Source organism: Arachis ipaensis, chromosome B03 (genome assembly GCF_000816755.2).
Source record: "Arachis ipaensis cultivar K30076 chromosome B03, Araip1.1, whole genome shotgun sequence".
NCBI classification, from domain to species: domain Eukaryota; kingdom Viridiplantae; phylum Streptophyta; class Magnoliopsida; order Fabales; family Fabaceae; genus Arachis; species Arachis ipaensis.
Genome location: NC_029787.2, coordinates 57,489,524 through 57,507,817, shown reverse-complemented (window position 1 = coordinate 57,507,817; position 18,294 = coordinate 57,489,524). Strand labels below are relative to the sequence as shown.

The 18,294-nt window shown below is 36.2% G+C and overlaps 1 protein-coding gene across 1 annotated transcript; it reads right to left on the bottom strand.

Annotated features, from left to right (window-relative positions):
- Window positions 3,542-17,871, bottom strand: LOC110270176. Its single transcript, XM_021118939.1, has 3 exons — window positions 17,287-17,871; window positions 15,064-15,100; window positions 3,542-3,549 (listed from the first exon to the last, which is right to left on the bottom strand). Exons 1-3 carry the CDS (start codon window positions 17,722-17,724, stop codon window positions 3,542-3,544), a joined length of 483 nt encoding a protein of 160 aa, XP_020974598.1. The 5' UTR covers window positions 17,725-17,871.

The following is an 18,294-nucleotide window of genomic DNA, read 5'->3' as shown; positions in this document are numbered from 1 at the left end:
GTATCCTTATAATAATTCTATGAATATAGAATGTAAGACATGAAATAGAATTTATCATGTGTTTTGTTTATAATAATTCTATGAATATAGAATATAAGAAATGAAAATAGAACTTATCATGTATTGTTTGTTTATAATAATTCTATAAATATAGAATGTAAGACATGAAAATAGAACTTATTATGTATTATTTGTTTATCTATCTCAAAATATAGAAATAAGTGTCTTTTATAGGCATAAAATTGATGAATGATATTCATGTTATGATCGTTTGGTTATTAAGATAAAAATGATGGTCATTAAGTCGGTAATAAAGGTGTTAATTATAAGTAAAAAATGAATGATAATTAACGCTAAATTATAACTTATAATACACAATAAAAATCGAGTTATAACATGACGAATTAAAACTCACATTAAGTGTAGGTAATTAAATATTTTTGGTGCTCACAAATGGTAGTACAACGCGTATATTACAAAGGTTGAGGAGGGTATTGAGATTTTAAAAGGTACTGGTAAGGAGTTGAAGACTTTAGCATAAGGGCATAAATAGAGATGAGGATATGGCAGAATGGCTATAAGTACGAGCTATGAAGCGTAAATAAGTAAGGTTCGTAATTGTGATGGAACTATTTATCTCAAAAATTTAAATTAATAAAAAAAGATTATATTAATAGTAAAATTATTTATTTTAAAAATTTAAACAAATAAAAAGAAACAACATTAATGACTATATCTATCACATCTCTAACATCGAGTGTGAATAAAGTTTGTGGTGGGTGTTGTAATTTATAGAAGGAGGTGAACTATCTTCTCCCTCCCTAATCCCTATGGAGCGTATGCATAAAGTTGGTGGGTGCCGACCAAGTTTGGTTTCGGAAACCTGTTGTTTCCTATTTATTTTACCTGTTTCCCGCCTTTTTAACGGGATTCGGACGGTAGCTGAGAAACCCCTTTTTTTTATTTTATTAATAATTTTTTTTAATATCTCTCAGAATTAATTCGCTATAAAATTCTATTTAAAAATATATTATTAATTAATAAATTAACTATGCGATACGAATTTCTGATAATTGTTTAAAACTTTAAATAGACGAATAAATTTATTATTTAACTAATCTGCTATATTGTACATAGTTGAGATTTGCAACCAAGAATAAAAACTTACGTGGAAAATTTTGACATCGTCGAAAAGATATAAGGCTGATAAGTTGTATTATTTGTACATTCAAAAATTGTCGGTCTATTATAATGAAATATATTAATGCTTGATTTTTTGTATATATAAAGACACGTAACCTGATTGTTTAGTGTTTTTTTTAATGTTTATAAAATAGCTTTGTTTAAAGATAAAAACAAGAATTATAATTTCTCAAATTTAATTAGTCAGACTTTTTATGTATAGAAAGTGAATAAAGATTAAGTGATCGGTTAAAAACAGTTTATTTATAATATAATTTGACTTTTCCCAAGGAAGAGGTTCCCTCTACTAGATTGAAATGGTCATATTATGTATTGTGAGTAAAACAAATTAAAATGGAGCAAGTCACCAATAAAATAAAATAAAACAAAATGAAGCAAACATGATAAGAAACGCTCAGCCGTGTTTATGGTGGTTAACCGCTTAGAGGTGCCCAGGGCTCAAGAAAAAGGAAGCTGTTAAAAGCAAATAATCAATTTGGGCATGACCTGTTAATTCTCTCAATTTGTTTAAGTAATATATCCTAAAGTGTAATTTTTCATTATATATTTTTTAGAAGAATGTTAGGAGGCAGCAATTTTTAGGATTTATAACTATCAAATAGCTATCAATGATTTGATATGTACAATGAATTTGGTTAAGTGCATGTTTGGACGCTATTATTTTGTTAAAAAAAAGATTTTTTTTAATGAGAAAAGATCTTTTTTATTTTTTAACGTGTTTGGCAAATTTCTAGTAGTAAAAGTAAAAACACTAGTAAAATAAAAAAAAAAATTTTTGAGAAGCTGTAATTTACATATTTTTTTAAAAGATCTTTTTTCCTTAAAAAAAGGATGTTTTTCATGTAATAAATAAACAAAAAAGTACTTTTATATTGTTATACCCAAATATAATTGATTGATAAAAAGATCTTTTTACATGAGATATCCAAACATAAAATTACTTTTACTTCTCTATAAAAATTTTTAAAAAAAGATAAATCGAAAAAAGATCTTTTCTTAAAAACTCACCCAAACAAACCCTTAATGCCTATAAATAATCCCAATGACCCTCCTTTGAATGCTGAATCGCTACTTACCTGCCGCACCTTAAATATATATAGTAAAAACTAACAATGCATATAATAACAAAACAAAAAACCGGGAAAGCAAGGCCACGTGAATGTGAATAAGTTGCCATAACTCAAACAAATTGTTTAGTCAGTAACAGGGGCGGCCATTGATGGGGCTGTCAAATAAAATTTGGAGGCGCCTTCGCTGATGTTTCATAATTTTTAATAGAGGGTCAGTCTTGATTAATGGTGCCAAACTGCCAATTGAACAATGTAATTAGCCATACAAAGCAGATCAGAGGAAGTCATGTGTATTTCCCTGTCTATGTTCGTTTCCGTCTCATCGAAGAAAAATAAAAACAAAGACCATAATAATAATGAAAAGATTTACAGCTTAAGCAAATAATCATTGGCGCTTTTGGATTTTGTCTTGCTTGCAAGCGTGAATATACCTGTAGAAACTGGTGTTCTTTGTTACTAAAGAAGAACAAACCAGAATCGACAGAAGAATTGCCAGAAGAAGAAGAATATGAGGAGAACAGGAGCTGAGCAAACCTCTCCTTTTGTTATTATAAAATGATGACTACTTTTTCACTAACTAATTTCACTAATAATGTTCTAATAGTAGCTGCTACATGAATACACTATGCGTCCGCATCTTTAATAGTTTTTTTTGCATTATTTTTTTTTTCTTAGGTTTAATCATAGTTTCTTCTTTTAATCTTGATCCGTTACCTTATAATTTGGTCTTTATTTTGCATTGTAAATTATAATTCAGCGTTAACTATTATTCATTCTTTGCTTGTAACCGATACCTTCATTACTGACTTAATACCATCATTTCCATCTTAATGACCAAATGGTTATAACATAAATATCATTCATCAAATAGGCACCAATTTTTATATCTCAACAGACAATACATGATAAGTTATATTTCATATCTTACATTCTATATGCATAGATTTATTATAAACAAAACACATGATAAATTCTATTTCATGTCTTACATTCTATATTCATAGAATTATTATAAGGACACACACGTGATAAGTTATATTTCACGTCTAACATTCTATATTCATAGAATTATTATATGCCTCTTAAACACTTACTAACTTGAGTGTCGGAGTATCTTTTGCAGGTACCTATCTCCTTATTCTCTCATTGTCGACGTATACCTCATCTTGTCGGAGAGCTTACAAGTATTCACCGGCGGACGAGTAAAATAATTCTTACTCCCCTCAAATTCATAAAACTTGATTTACATTCAAATTTTTTAACCAATCTCAACAATCTTGTTTAAGATTTTATTTAATGCCTCTTATTAAATTTTAATCTATCGTAACTTTTTATAAAGTATGTACTTTATACATTCGAATTACTTCACTTTTACGTAGCATAATATTTCACATCTCATAATCGATCAATAAACTAATCCGAGAACAAACTTGGCTTTCAATCAATCCGAGAACAAACTCGGTTTTCAATCAGTCCGAGCACAAACTCGCTTATCAATTTTGCTTACTTTTTCAAAGTTCTCTATTTACACAAATAAAATTATATATTTTATTCAACATACTTTTACATTTATATTTTGTGTAACTAATATTTACTAATTTATTAGTTATATTCAAAACTCAATATATGTTCTATACTTTATGCTCTTAAATTTTATGTTACTATTTGTTTAATGCAGAAAGTTAAGCAAAAAATAGTTACAAACATGCAAATTTGTTATTTTTGCACAAGGAATATACTTCATAGTTAAAAAAAATTTATTATATCATTAAATGATTAATTATTTTATTACTTTATTAACAAGTTAATGCAGATTCAACGAAATACAGTTCAAATATTAACAAATAAAATTAAATAATTCACATTTGACATGTATGACATTCATATATGTTGTCTTCTTCTCTACAATTATCAACTTTCAAGGTATATTTTTTTACTTTGAACTATTTTACTTTTACAATATATATTATTCAATATATACTGCGACTTTGTACATATTCATTTTCTCAATTTATCTTATTCATGTCATACCTTCACTATAAATTGTAAATATTCAATAACTAATTGCTTTGAGCAAGAAATTCATCAATAAGTTGTTGTGGGCCGGAAAAATTTCCAAGACAATTAACCATTATATCTTTGGATCATACAATTGATTTCGTCAATGGATATCTATTTCTGAACTTTTCAGTTCACATACAATCAAATGCTAAAATTGTTCTTAAGCGGAAAGTATCCCCCACACAACTATCTTGATTGAAAGACTCTTATCACTCAATTATTTTTTGAATAAGTGCCGACATAATAACCCAAATAAGCTTGGGGGCTCACCATATCATTATTCACTTATCTTTTAACCGAGTTATAACTCATTTCATTTTCTAAGCTTAGCCTGGATCATATGATCGGCAAACAAAGCTTGGGGGCTATGATCCGTCACCTTATAACTCGGTCTTTATTGTGCATTATGAGTTATAACTCGGCGTTAACTATCATTCATTCTTTGCTTGTAATTGACACCTTCATTACCAACTTAATGACCATGATTTCCATCTTAATGACCAAACGGTCATAACATGAATATCATTCATCAAATTTATGCTTATAAAGGGCACCAATTTCTATATCTCAACAACAATGCATGATAAGTTATATTTCATGTCTTACATTCTATATTCATAGAAAATAAACAAAACACATGATAAATTCTATTTCATGTCTTACATTTTATATTCATAGAATTATTATAAGGACGCACACCCGATAAGTTCTATTTCACGTCTAAAATTCTATATTCATAGAATTATTATATGCCTCTTAAACACTTATTGACTTGAGTGTCGGAGTGTCTTTTGCAGGTACCTACTCCCTTGTTCTCTCATTACCGACATATACCTCATCTTGATGGAGAGCTTACAAGTATTTACCGGCGGATGAGTTATACATCGGCCAATCTCAACAAGAACAAATCTCATTATTTTTAAGTATCTCTTACTACTAAGGTATATGCTATGTGTTTTCAGGGAAATTCAGGTATAAAGAGGTGAAAATCAAGTAGCAAAGAAGAGGATGACCAGAGAGCAAGCAAAACAGAAAGCGTGCGCACAGAATGCTTGCGCACAGATCAAATGCAATTCTTGTGGTGTGCGTACGCACCTCCTTGTGTGTACAAACAAGTCTTTATTTTCATTCTGAGTGGTGCGTATGCACGCGCTTGTGCGTACACACACATGCAAAAAATCAAGGAAGGTGTACCACGCATGAGGCAAGGGTGCCATGCCCTAATACAACTTGGAGGAGGCGTGCAATGTGGGACAAGGCATGCCACGCCTTGGAGGAGAGCATGCCCTTGGATGCCAAATAAAGCTAGCGTGCCACGCTTGGTGAAGGGCACGCAACGCCCAGGAAGAAAATGAGGCATGGCGTGCCACGCAGTGGAGGGGTGTGCTACGCCCATGAGAAGATCAAAGAAGGGCGTGCCACGCTTGATGGAGAAGTGTCACGCCTTAGAGAAGAAAGCCAAGCCTTGGGAGCAAAATTTACGATGTTGTCAATCCTGACCTCTTCATATTTAAGTGATCATAACTTGAGCTAGAGAGGTCTAAATGTAGAAAGCTAACATCCAGAACTTCAAAATGATATGCAAATATCTATATTGGACGTTTAGTTTGGGCTGCTAATGGCGTCAGAAGAAAAATGCTGCATGGCATGCCTGATGAATGGATTTTTGACGGTTTAGAATTCTCAAATGAATCCTTGTTGCAATATAGTTTCTAAACCAACACTAATCCTTTCATACAAAAATTTGTTTATCACTAAAACAAACCCCTAAATTTATAAACCGAAGTATTGGAACCTCGGGTCATTCTCCCTAGGAATTGTGATAAAGTGTCTTGTTATTGGTTATGAGGTATGTTTGGGGTTTTTGAGATTTTAGACATGAAATGCAAATGGCAATGAAAATAAACTAACAACTATGAAAGCTCTTGGCAAGGTTATGAGAATTAAAAGTCCTATCCGAGTTATCCTCCTTAATTGTGATGAGAATTGTCTATTGCTACCACTTAATTAACCTCTAACCATGGAGGAAAGTCAAGTGGATGAATTAACTTGATTCCACAAGTCCTAGCCAACTCCCAAGGGAAAGACTAGCTTTAGTGGCATCCAAATCAATTAGCAACTTCTAATTATCAATCAACAAAGGAATTAGATAACTCAAGCGTCACTAATTACTCTACCTAGGCCAAGAGGAATAAAATCTATACTAAAATCCAACCAAGCATTTCATCAAACACTTGGAAGGCACAAAGAAAAGCATAGGAAATTGACAACAAAATAGAATCTAACAACAATTATTACAAGGAATTATCAACAACAATAAAAAGAAGCACAATTATTATGAATTACCTCTAATTGAATTGAAAAAAAATGGAAGGAGCAAGAGTAGATCTACAATAAAGCATAGAAACAAAGTAAAAGAAATTACAACAAAAGAATAGAAGAGTGATGATTGCAACAACAAATAATTGAGAAGGAGAAGTAGATGAAAGCATGAATTAAACCCTAGATCTAAGATTATTGACCTAAACCTACTCCTAATTCTAGAGAGAAGTGAGAGCTTCTCTCTCTAAAACTAACTAATCCTAATCCTAATATGTGTGAATGAGAAAAAGAATGAAAAGTTGTCAATTTCCTTCAATCCTTGGTCTTTTAAAGCACTTCTGGCGCCAAAGTTGGTTGCAACTGGGCCCCACAGCTTCTCAGAAATTGCTGAGCACGTTTTCTATTTAAAAATCACGTGCGGCCATCGACGCGTATGCATACAGTGCGCATGCGCGTCCCTTGAGTTTTCGCAATCCACGGTGGGAGTACAGTGCGCATGCGCGTGGATGAAGATATCCAAATCTTTGGCTTTTTCATGTGTTTTCCATTTTGCATGCTTTCATCTTCACTCCTTTGATCCATTCCTAGCCTTTTCAATCTGAAATCACTATCAAACACATCAAGGCATCTAATGGAATCAAAAGAAGATTAGAGTCATCAAATTAAAGATCTAAAAGCATGTTTTCACATTTAAGCACTAAATGAGGGAGAATCACAAAACCATGCTATTTCATTGAATAAATGTGGGTAAAAGGTAATAAAATCCCCTAAAATCAATACAAGATAAACCCTAAAAATGGAGTTTATCAACCTCCCCACACTTAAACCAAGCATGTCCTCATGCTTAAACCAAGAATGAAGTAAAGGGTATGACATTTATTCAATGGAACTAAACTATATGCAACTATCTAAATGAAGGCAATTGCTTGGTCAAAATAAGTCAATCCCAAGAAGCATATATGCACAAGGGCTAAAGGTATTAACAACCAAGCAAAACCATAATTGAAGTGAGCGCTTAAATATTTTTATAAACTTGCATGAAGAGATTATTGTAGGTGAAAACATGTAATTGAGCAATCGAACCCTCACCAGATGTGTTTGCACTCTATTCGCTCAAGTGTTTAGGGTCGATTCACTCAATTCTTGTAACACCCTAACTACCAAAGCTCACGCTTCCGGCTGCGCGACTCTGATAGCTCGGACATTACGACGACTCTTATACTATTTAATACTAAAATATGAGCCTGTTTAAAACTTTAAACCGTAATACCGCTCCCAAAAATACTTTCGTACGACAAAGTACATCCATAGATACCATACAACTTACAAAAACTCATGAAGAGTACATCCAGTAGGCAAACCAAATATAATATGCACACCCAAACAATGTCACATAGATTCATATGATGCATGCCTGTCCCTAGTGGCTGATGATATCATCTGTCGGTTATATAGCCAACCCGACACGTCCTGGTAGCTAACCATGGAGAGAAACACCCATCGCGGAGCAAGTAGGTTTGAGCTACAACCCCATTGCTACTACCCACTCAACCCAGAGCCAGTGGAATAACCACTACTGCGGCTACTACCCAGGCGGGTGTTTAAAAGCTCAACCTGGAGCAAGTGAAATCACCACTACTACCGCTACTACTCAGGCGTCACAATCTCTGACCTGGAGCAAGTGGGACGAACCACAACTCTTGCTACTACCCAGGTATCTCAAGCATATATTCATTCAGTCCCAGCCATAGATCAACATCCATCTCAGCCATCCGGCTTAAATTCATAATTCATAGTCAGCCATACGGCCCATAACTCATTCGGCAATCAGCCATAAATCAATACCATACACAGCCATTCTGGCTCACGGTTCAATCCAGAACCAACCAATATTCATAATCATACACAGCCATTCCGGCCCATAACAAAATAGCACTTCCACCATTCAACATCATTAAATTCATAAAACCGGCATTTAAGTCACAAATCACTTTTCTCAAGCCATTTCACTTTGAAATCAAATTTTAACTCTTTTCAGCCTTGGCTTTAAAGATCTCATTTCTCAAATCATCTCAGACTCATAAGCCACTTTTACTCAAGGTAAATTCCCCTTTTAAAACCATGCCACTCTCGGCATCCTCTTTTCAAAACTTTCATAACCATGGAAAGTTAAAGATTCATTTTGAAACATTCAAAATTATCCATCCAACAAGGGGATTTTATAACAAAAGTTTCTTGGCAGAGACTCAAGTCTTTAGGGGAGTATATCATAACTCATTTGCCAAATTCACTTAAAATCATTAAACACCTTGGTTTCCTGATTTGAGTAATAAAATAGGATCTAAGCCAAACCGAGTCACATAATCCTTTACTTCTTTCAAAGCCGTTTTCTTTACTTAGGCAAAACCAGCTTTAACCCCCATGATAAATTCTAAAGCGTTTCAACTGTCTAAAATTATTTTAGTCTTGCAAAAATTCTGAATTCAAAGAGTACTTAAAACCTTTCTCAAAACATTTCAAAATGAAACTTGTCAATAGACATTCAGATTCTTTCAAAGTCATTGAAACTTCTTTAATTGAAACCCCTAAGTCAAATTCAAAGGCATTGCCCTTGTCACATTTAAAACAGCTTTAAAACATAAGTTTCATCTAAATAACTTTCTCCTGAAAGAGATACAATGCCTTTCTTAAGAAGCAAGACTAAATCACAATTTCCTCTTTAGTAATTCATTTTAAAAGCATGAATCATCCTTTCCTTGATAATTCAAATAAAATAGTAGAAGTCTTTAACTCATCATTTTTTCAAACATTTCAATAAAGAGTCGGATGTTATAGAAATTTCGGCAGCATCTCCCCTAAAACTTGGACTTTGCCACCCGGTTCGGGTCCCAACTAAACCGTTCCACAATCCTTTTCAACAGTCCAGAATCCAAAATCAATTCAAAATCAAGCTAAATCCAACAGTCGCCTCATTGGCATATCTCAAGGAAACCGTTTCAAAATCACACCAATATCATCCGAATTAACTCATTTCTAAAGCTTTAAAGAAATGGTTCAGCAACAATCATTTATCAAACCAGATCATTTAAAGCAAGCCAGACTGAATTCAAGAGTGGATTCTATTTTTCACATTCTCAATAAAATTAACTCAAATCAATTCTCAACGGGTTAAACTCGATCTCAAAGCTTCAAAAGAATCAACTTGAAAAGTATTTTGTTTCACAAAACCACACAACAATTCAACTAACAGACGTTCATAACTAACCAAGGCAAATCAAGGCATACATAAGGCCGATACAATCACCAAATACACATTCACTCACATCAGTATCCCTATGTAATAATTCCAATATATAAAATATAGTTTTTGGAAAACGCCCCTACCTCAAAACGCAATTCCATAGCCCAAAAGTCTCGCAGAGTCCTCTCCGCCTCAACCCAAAACCAACTGCAGCCAGCAACTCGGCTCCACTTGCGTTCTCAACAATCTCACCAACTCTAATCGTAACACATAATAATTAGGACTCGACCCCACGTTACCAAAACTCATATTCATTAACTAAGCACAACAAGGTACTAACGTAAGGCTTTCGAAATAGAGATACTTACTAGATTAACGAAACAAAACAGCCGCAACTCCAAATCGACTCGGCAACGGCTCGTTAATAAATTCTGAATAATGGAGGCGGCCCGAATTTCTGATAATAGCAGTTGTACAACCACGCAGTGTCAATACTCTTTCCGAAATCCAAAAAGGACAGAAACCGCAAATTAAAACCCTTACCGGCATACTTTTCTGGCGACGGCAGAATAACCAGTAGATCCGGCGGTGGTTCTGGTAGCCTCAACAACTTCTTCGGCAACCATACACGACAAGAGACAACCCCGGTTGCAGCTGGTTGGGCAGCGGCAACTTCTGACGGCCATAGAAGCTCCGGCGGCCAGAACAATGGCACGGCCTCTCCCTCCTTCTTTCACGGTTCCCATGACAGCAACCACCCAGCTCCGGTGATGGCGCGCTCGCAGCAATAGGGCCCAGGCATGCCGCGATGTCACAAGGCAGCGTCCCTTCCTCACCAGCAGCAAAACCCACGGCGGTGACCATGGCGAGGCGACTTGGCCGGTCAGTGGCGGCAACGAGGATGCACAGCGGTGGCTGGTTCGCAGCAACAGCGCCCCTGGCGGCCAGCCTTCCAGCGTGACCTCTCCCCTTGAGTGCATCACAGTGGCGACAACCAGCGTGGACGCAGTGGTGACGATGGCGCGGCGGCTCCAAGCTCACGACCACCCTCACTCGCGAGCCAACCCCATGTCGATTCTGCTCTTTCTGGTGACGGCGCAACGGTGCGGTGGTGGCGGCGAACTCGTGACAGGCGCGACGCCCTCCCTCTCTCTGCCCGATCTCTTCTCCACCGTGTGTGTGTTTGTTCGGTGTGTGGGCTGACTAATGAAAACTGAGAGTGGGGGTATGAGAGGGGATGTGGGTAGCGGCGGTAACAAGCTTTCCTTCCATTACCAAGGGTGTGTGCTGCGCAGAAAGAGGATGAAGGAGGGCTGGTAACTGTGCAGCGTGAAGGAGAAATGTTTTTGGGGATAGGTGTGACAAAATTAGTGTTAGGGGCATTATGGTAATTTCACCTAAAATTGGGAATAATATAGTAATTGAAACCCAATTCAAACCCAACAATAATATCTATAAAAATACTATTTGCTCATCAATTGCACCACTTATTTTCAATAAAATGTCCAAATCAAATAATTAGAATAATTAGAATTAAATCATTTATTTTCCAAAGTAGCAGTACTAATATTTAAAATATTAATTATTTAATCCAAACCATACAGAAATCCTTATTATTTCACCACTATCAACTTTATAATCAAAATATAGAAAATAATCCAATAATTATAAAATTGGATAATAATCTCAATTTATTTCAAATTCAATAAATCAAAACTTGCTTTAATTATCCTTAAGAAAGTAAATTAAGGCTATAAATAACTATATGATTTGAGACTTGATCATAATAAGACTTTTCAAAAGTTCTGGGTCTTACATCCTACCCACCTTATAAAAATTTTCGCCCTCGAAAATTGATACAAAAGGAAAGAAATTTCATACACTTCATCCCTGAAAACATTTAAGGAAGAAGCAAAAATATCTCAAAAATATCTCAATACCGGTTTTCAAATACTGGGATTGTCGTATGCATAAGGATACAAAGGTAGGAGTGTGATTGCAAGGCAAACATTACAAGATAGGCTCAATGCACAAGGTCACATGAGCTCAAGGCTTTACAAAAACTTGAGGTGCCAAAATAGGGTACAAATCAAGATAGGCGTTCACAAAACAAAGTGGTAATTAGTGTGGTAAAAGGCTGCAAGGCATGTTGGTATTTAAACAGCGGCATAACGTTCGCTGACAATTCTCGTTCCCACTTCAGAACTTCAATTTCCCAACTCTACCAATCATTTTACAACCTCATAACCAATCATAAGCCTAACAACCGCAAACCCGTCTGCAAGGAACAGAACACCCACAACTCTTAACGTTGTACACCTACCGCTTCAACTTCCGTATACACATATCACGTCTTAAAGGACTAACGCATCGTGTTACTACGTCTACAAGTCGCACGTGATATCAAAATAATTCTCGAGTCTACTTAGAAGGATACAAGATTCTAGAAAGGAGAGTCAAATGTCAAGGATAGTACTCATAGATTTTGAGAGAATGTATCCAATTCCAGATAAACAAGGGTGCTCAAGCAAAGAAGTTTTCTAGAAATAAATCGATTAACAACTCCAAAAATAACCCTTAGATCAAGGAAATTCAATTGGATCAATAAGAAGAAAACTAGCGCATCAGTTTGAAACAAACTCAAGCTAAGTCGAAGAAGTATGAGGTTTACAGAAAAGAATATCTCAGACCCAAGACAAAGCTCACAGAACTCAAGAGCATAATTAAAATACTTCTGAATACATTGTTCTTAAAAGAATCGAAAATTTGTAAAAATATCACTTCGCAGTCTGAAAGTGAAGTTAAACAACAAACATCCTTCAAGGGAGTAACAAAAGCATAAACGTGGCTTTACTTCAATACAAGTTCATGTTGAAGTAGATTTTGTAGATTTCCAAAAACAAAATGAACACAACTTTGGCTAAGAGCTAAAATATTTCCTCAAATATTTTAGAAAGATATTTAGATGCACAACTTAACCAAAAGCAGTTCATAAAAACTCGGAAGTAATCAAATGCTTGTTCAAAATTCTCAAAATTTTATATTCAAACAAGCATGTATAACATTTATAGCAAGTACGAAAGAGGAAGTTAAACTCTTTTTAGAAAAGAAACTCAGAAATAAAAATTTGCTTACAATTTGGTAAAGGAAATAAGTGATGCGTTACAAACGAACCGATTTCCACTAAACAAGGAAGCTCTCCAAGGCCTCATTTAAAATAGCGCATGCCGATTTTTAAATTAACTTCATCAAAATTGAACAATGGTTTTCAATCTCAATCAAGCAACAGAAAGTAAATTCCGTTTAATATTTCTTCAAAGAGAATTCAAAATTTCTTTAAAAAGTTCAGAACAAGACTCCCAAAAGTGTTCTTAAAATCACCATCTCAGAAGAACATTCAAGAAGTTTAAGATGTACTAAAAATGAGTCAAGCCTTGCAAGAAAGGATCTTAAACCAAAGTAGTCCAAACAAGATTCACTAGGCATGAGTCATCAAACAAGCTTTCAATTGATCCAAAAGAATACAAAAGTCATAGGAAAAGACAACTCAATCATTAGTAATTTCTCAAAGGTAAATCTTTAACTAAAAACTCTTGTAGAGAAAATGAGAGAATAAACAATGCACTAATTTGAAACGAATCAAACTGACTCACATACGGATGAGATTCACAAGAGAGGACAAACCAAGATCAATGGTAATTTCACAAGATGTAAAAAAGATTAGTTAAAAACAGAATCACGTATGACATTCATAGAGGTGAAAAGCTTAAGAAAAAACTTAGTCCGTTCATAAGAAGAAAGCTATGAATCCAACATTTTCAAAAGAAACAGCAATGGCATAAACAACATGGCATGCTAAATCAAACTCAATTCAAAATAAGTTAAGTAAAACTTATCAAACGAAACTCAACTGGGATAAAAGTGAAAAAATCCTTTCTTTTCAAAATTTGAAAAATACCCAAATGCATAATCAAATGAAGACGTGCATTGGAACTATAGTAAAAATACTAGAAAGTCAAATTGTATTTAAAGTAAATGCAGTTCCGTAAACCAGTAAAAGTACAGGAGAGGTATTAGAAATAAATAATTGTTAAACTGTATAAGAAATCTCAAAATTTCATATATAGATAAGTATATATCTAATCAACAACAATTTACAAAATCTCAAAATTTGGTTGTGATCACTGTCAAGTAAGAGAAAAACTGAGTCAACAATTTCTCAAAGAATGGACTCGGAACCCGAAGTTAAAAGGCACAATGCATTAAGACAAGTTCAAAGCTATATCAAAGAACATATGGATCAAGAAGAGCTCAAACAGAGGAAGATAGATGTAACAAGGATTCCAAACAAGCATATGCAATTAAGATCAAACAAGAATGCATATGAATAGAGGAATAGAGTTGAAAAATCAAACTACTTTTTAAAAGGATTAGCAAACAAGAACTTCAAGTTAGGATACGAAAGAACAGGTCGACTCGAACAGAATTCAAGACACACAACTGAATAGCCTCAAGAAATAGTTTCTAACGTTCCCAAAACCCGCGATTCGCTTTACTCAAAACTCGTATAACATCTATGATAACCCATCAGTGCCTTCGTATGCATGATTCACTAGTATTAAGACGGCCAAACTTAATACCAAGAATTATGTAATGCAAGACTAACGGCATTAATCAATAGATCGTCATGTGCATAAAGCTCTAATTCTCGTCACTCGACAAGACCTAATGCATGACAAACACTCAGAGTATGCAACTGAAGCATAGTCGGTCCATTCCTCGGGCTCTACAGGAAGGACTGCTCTGATACCATAATGTAACACCCTAACTACCAAAGCTCACGCTTCCGGCTGCGCGACTCTGATAACTCGGACATTACGACGACTCTTATACTATTTAATACTAAAATATGAGCCTGTTTAAAACTTTAAACCGTAATACCGCTCCCAAAAATACTTTTGTACGACAAAGTACATCCATAGATACCATACAACTTACAAAAACTCATGAAGAGTACATCCATAAATATATATATATATATATATATATATATATATAACATTACAAGCATTAACCAATACAATTCCTATCCCTCTTACAGAATATATCAAGAGAAAGGCGAGGGTACAACAAGTAATAATCCAAAGCAATACAGAGCATTTCAACAACTAAATAAACTCTTCGTGACTTCTGCATCCATATCCTAAAAGGGGAAAAATGTAGGGGGGTGAGAACATCATCCTCGAAAGGGTTCTCAGTAGAGGATTTTTGGGAATTACTGTAAGGAAGTAGAACGATTAGCAATTATTCACATAGGCAAACCAAATATAATATGCACACCCAAACAATGTCACATAGATGCATATGATGCATGCCTGTCCCTAGTGGCTGATGATATCATCTGTCGGTTATATAGCCAACCCGACACTTCCTGGTAGCTAACCATGGATAGAAACACCCATCGCGGAGCAAGTAGGTTTGAGCTACAACCCCATTGCTACTACCTGCTCAACCCAGAGCCAGTGGAATAACCACTACTGCGGCTACTACCCAGGCGGATGTTTAAAAGCTCAACCTGGAGCGAGTGGAATCACCACTACTACCGCTACTACCCAGGCGTCACAATCTCTGACCTGGGGCAAGTGGGACGAACCACAACCCTTGCTACTACCCAGGTATCTCAAGCATATATTCATTCAGTCCCAACCATGGATCAACATCCATCTCAGCCATCCGGCTTAAATTCATAATTCATAGTCAGCCATACGGCCCATAACTCATTCGGCAATCAGCCATAAATCAATACCATACACAGCCATTCCGGCTCACGGTTCAATCCAGAACCAGCCAATATTCATAATCATACACAGCCATTCCGGCCCATAACAAAACAGCACTTCCACCATTCAACATCATCAAATTCATAAAACCGGCATTTAAGTCACAAATCACTTTTCTCAAGCCATTTCACTTTGAAATCAAATTTCAACTCTTTTCAGCCTTGGCTTTAAAGATCTCATTTCTCAAATCATCTCAGACTCATAAGCCACTTTTACTCAAGGTAAATTCCCCTTTTAAAACCAAGCCACTCTTGGCATCCTCTTTTCAAAACTTCCATAACCATGGAAAGTTAAAGATTCATTTTGAAACATTCAAAATTATCCATCCAACAAGGGGATTTTATAACAAAAGTTTCTCGGCAGAGTCTCAAGTCTTTAGGGGAGTATATCATAACTCATTTGCCAAATTCACTTAAAATCATTAAACACCTTGGTTTCCTGATTTGAGTAATAAAATAGGATCTAAGCCAAACCGAGTCACGTAATCCTTTACTTCTTTCAAAGCCGTTTCCTTTACTTAGGCAAAACCAGCTTTAACCCCCATGATAAATTCTAAAGCGTTTCAACTGTCCAAAATTGTTTAGTCTTGCAAAAATTCAGAATTCAAAGAGTACTTAAAACCTTTCTCAAAACATTTCAAAATGAAACTTGTCAATAGACATTCAGATTCTTTCAAAGTCATTGAAACTTCTTTAATTGAAACCTCCAAGTCAAATTCAAAGGCATTGCCCTTGTCACATTTAAAACAGCTTTAAAACATAAGTTTCATCTAAATAACTTTCTCCTGAAAGAGATACAATGCCTTTCTTAAGAAGCAAGACTAAATCACAATTTCCTCTTTAGTAATTCATTTCAAAAGCATGAATCATCCTTTCCTTGATAATTCAAATAAAATAGTAGAAGTCTTTAACTCATCATTTTCCAAACAACATTTCAATAAAGACTCGGATGTTATAGAAATTTTGGCAGCATCTTCCCTAAAACTTGGACTTTGCCACCCGGTTCAGGTCCCAACTAAACCATTCCACAATCCTATTCAACAGTCCAGAATCCAAAATCAATTCAAAATCAAGCTAAATCCAACAGTCGCCTCATTGGCATATCTCAAGGAAACCGTTTCAAAATCACACCAATATCAACTATCAACCCTCAAAACGCAATTCCATAGCCCAAAAGTCTCGCAGAGTCCTCTCCGCCTCAACCCAAAACCAACTGCAGCCAGCAACTCGGCTCCACTTGCGTTCTCAACAATCTCACCAACTCTAATCGCAACACATAATAACTAGGACTCGACCCCACGTTACCAAAACTCATATTCATTAACCAAGCACAACAAGGTACTAACGTAAGGCTTTCGAAATAGAGATACTTACTAGATTAACGAAACGAAACAGCCGCAACTCCAAATCGAGTCGGCAACGGCTCCGTTAATAAATTCTGAATAATGGCGGCGGCCCAAATTTATGATAATAGCAGTTGTACAACCACGTAGTGTCAATACTCTTTCCGAAATCCAAAAAGGACAGAAACCGCAAATTAAAACCCTTACCGGCGTACTTTTCCGGCGACGGCAGAAGTAACCAGTAGCTCCGGCGGTGGTTCTGGCGGCCTCAACAACTTCTTCGACAGCCATACACGACAAGAGACAACCCCGGTTGCAGCTGGTTGGGCAACGGCAGCTTCTGACAGCCATAGAAGCTCCGGCGGCCAGAACAACGGCACGACCTCTCCCTCCTTCTTTCACGGTTCCCATGACAGCAACCACCCAGCTCCGGTGATGGCGCGCTCGCAGCAACAGGGACCAGGCACGCTGCGATGTCACAAGGTAGCGTCCCTTCCTCAACAGCAGCAAAACCCACAGCGGTGACCATGGCGAGGCGACTTGGCCGGTCAGTGGCGGCAACGAGGATGCACGGCGGCGGCTGGTTCGCAGCAACAGTGCCCCTAGCGGCCAGCCTTCCAGCGTGACCTCTCCCCTTGAGTGCATCACAGCGGCGACAACCAGCGTGGACGCAGTGGTGACGATGGCGCGGCGGCTCCAAGCTCGCGACCACCCTCACTCGCGAGCCAACCCCATGTCGATTCTGCTCTTTTTGGCAACGGCGCGGTGGTGGCGGCGAACTCGTGACAGGCGCGACGCCCTCCCTCTCTCTTCCCGATCTCTTCTCCTCCATGTGTGTGTTTGTTCAGTGTGTGGGCTGACTAATGAAAACTGAGAATGGGGGTATGAGAGGGGATGTGGGTGGCGGCGGTGACAAGCTTTCCTTCCATTACCAAGGGTGTGTGCTGCGCAGAAGGAGGATGAAGGAGGGTTGGTAACTGCGCAGCGTGAAGGAGAAATGTTTTTGGGGATAGGTGTGGCAAAATTAGGGTTAGGGGCATTATGGTAATTTCACCTAAAATTGGGAATAATATAGTAATTGAAACCCAATTCAAACCCAACAATAATATCTATAAAAATACTATTTGCTCATCAATTGCACCACTTATTTTCAATAAAATGTCCAAATCAAATAATTAGGAATAATATAATTAAATCATTTATTTTCCAAAGTAG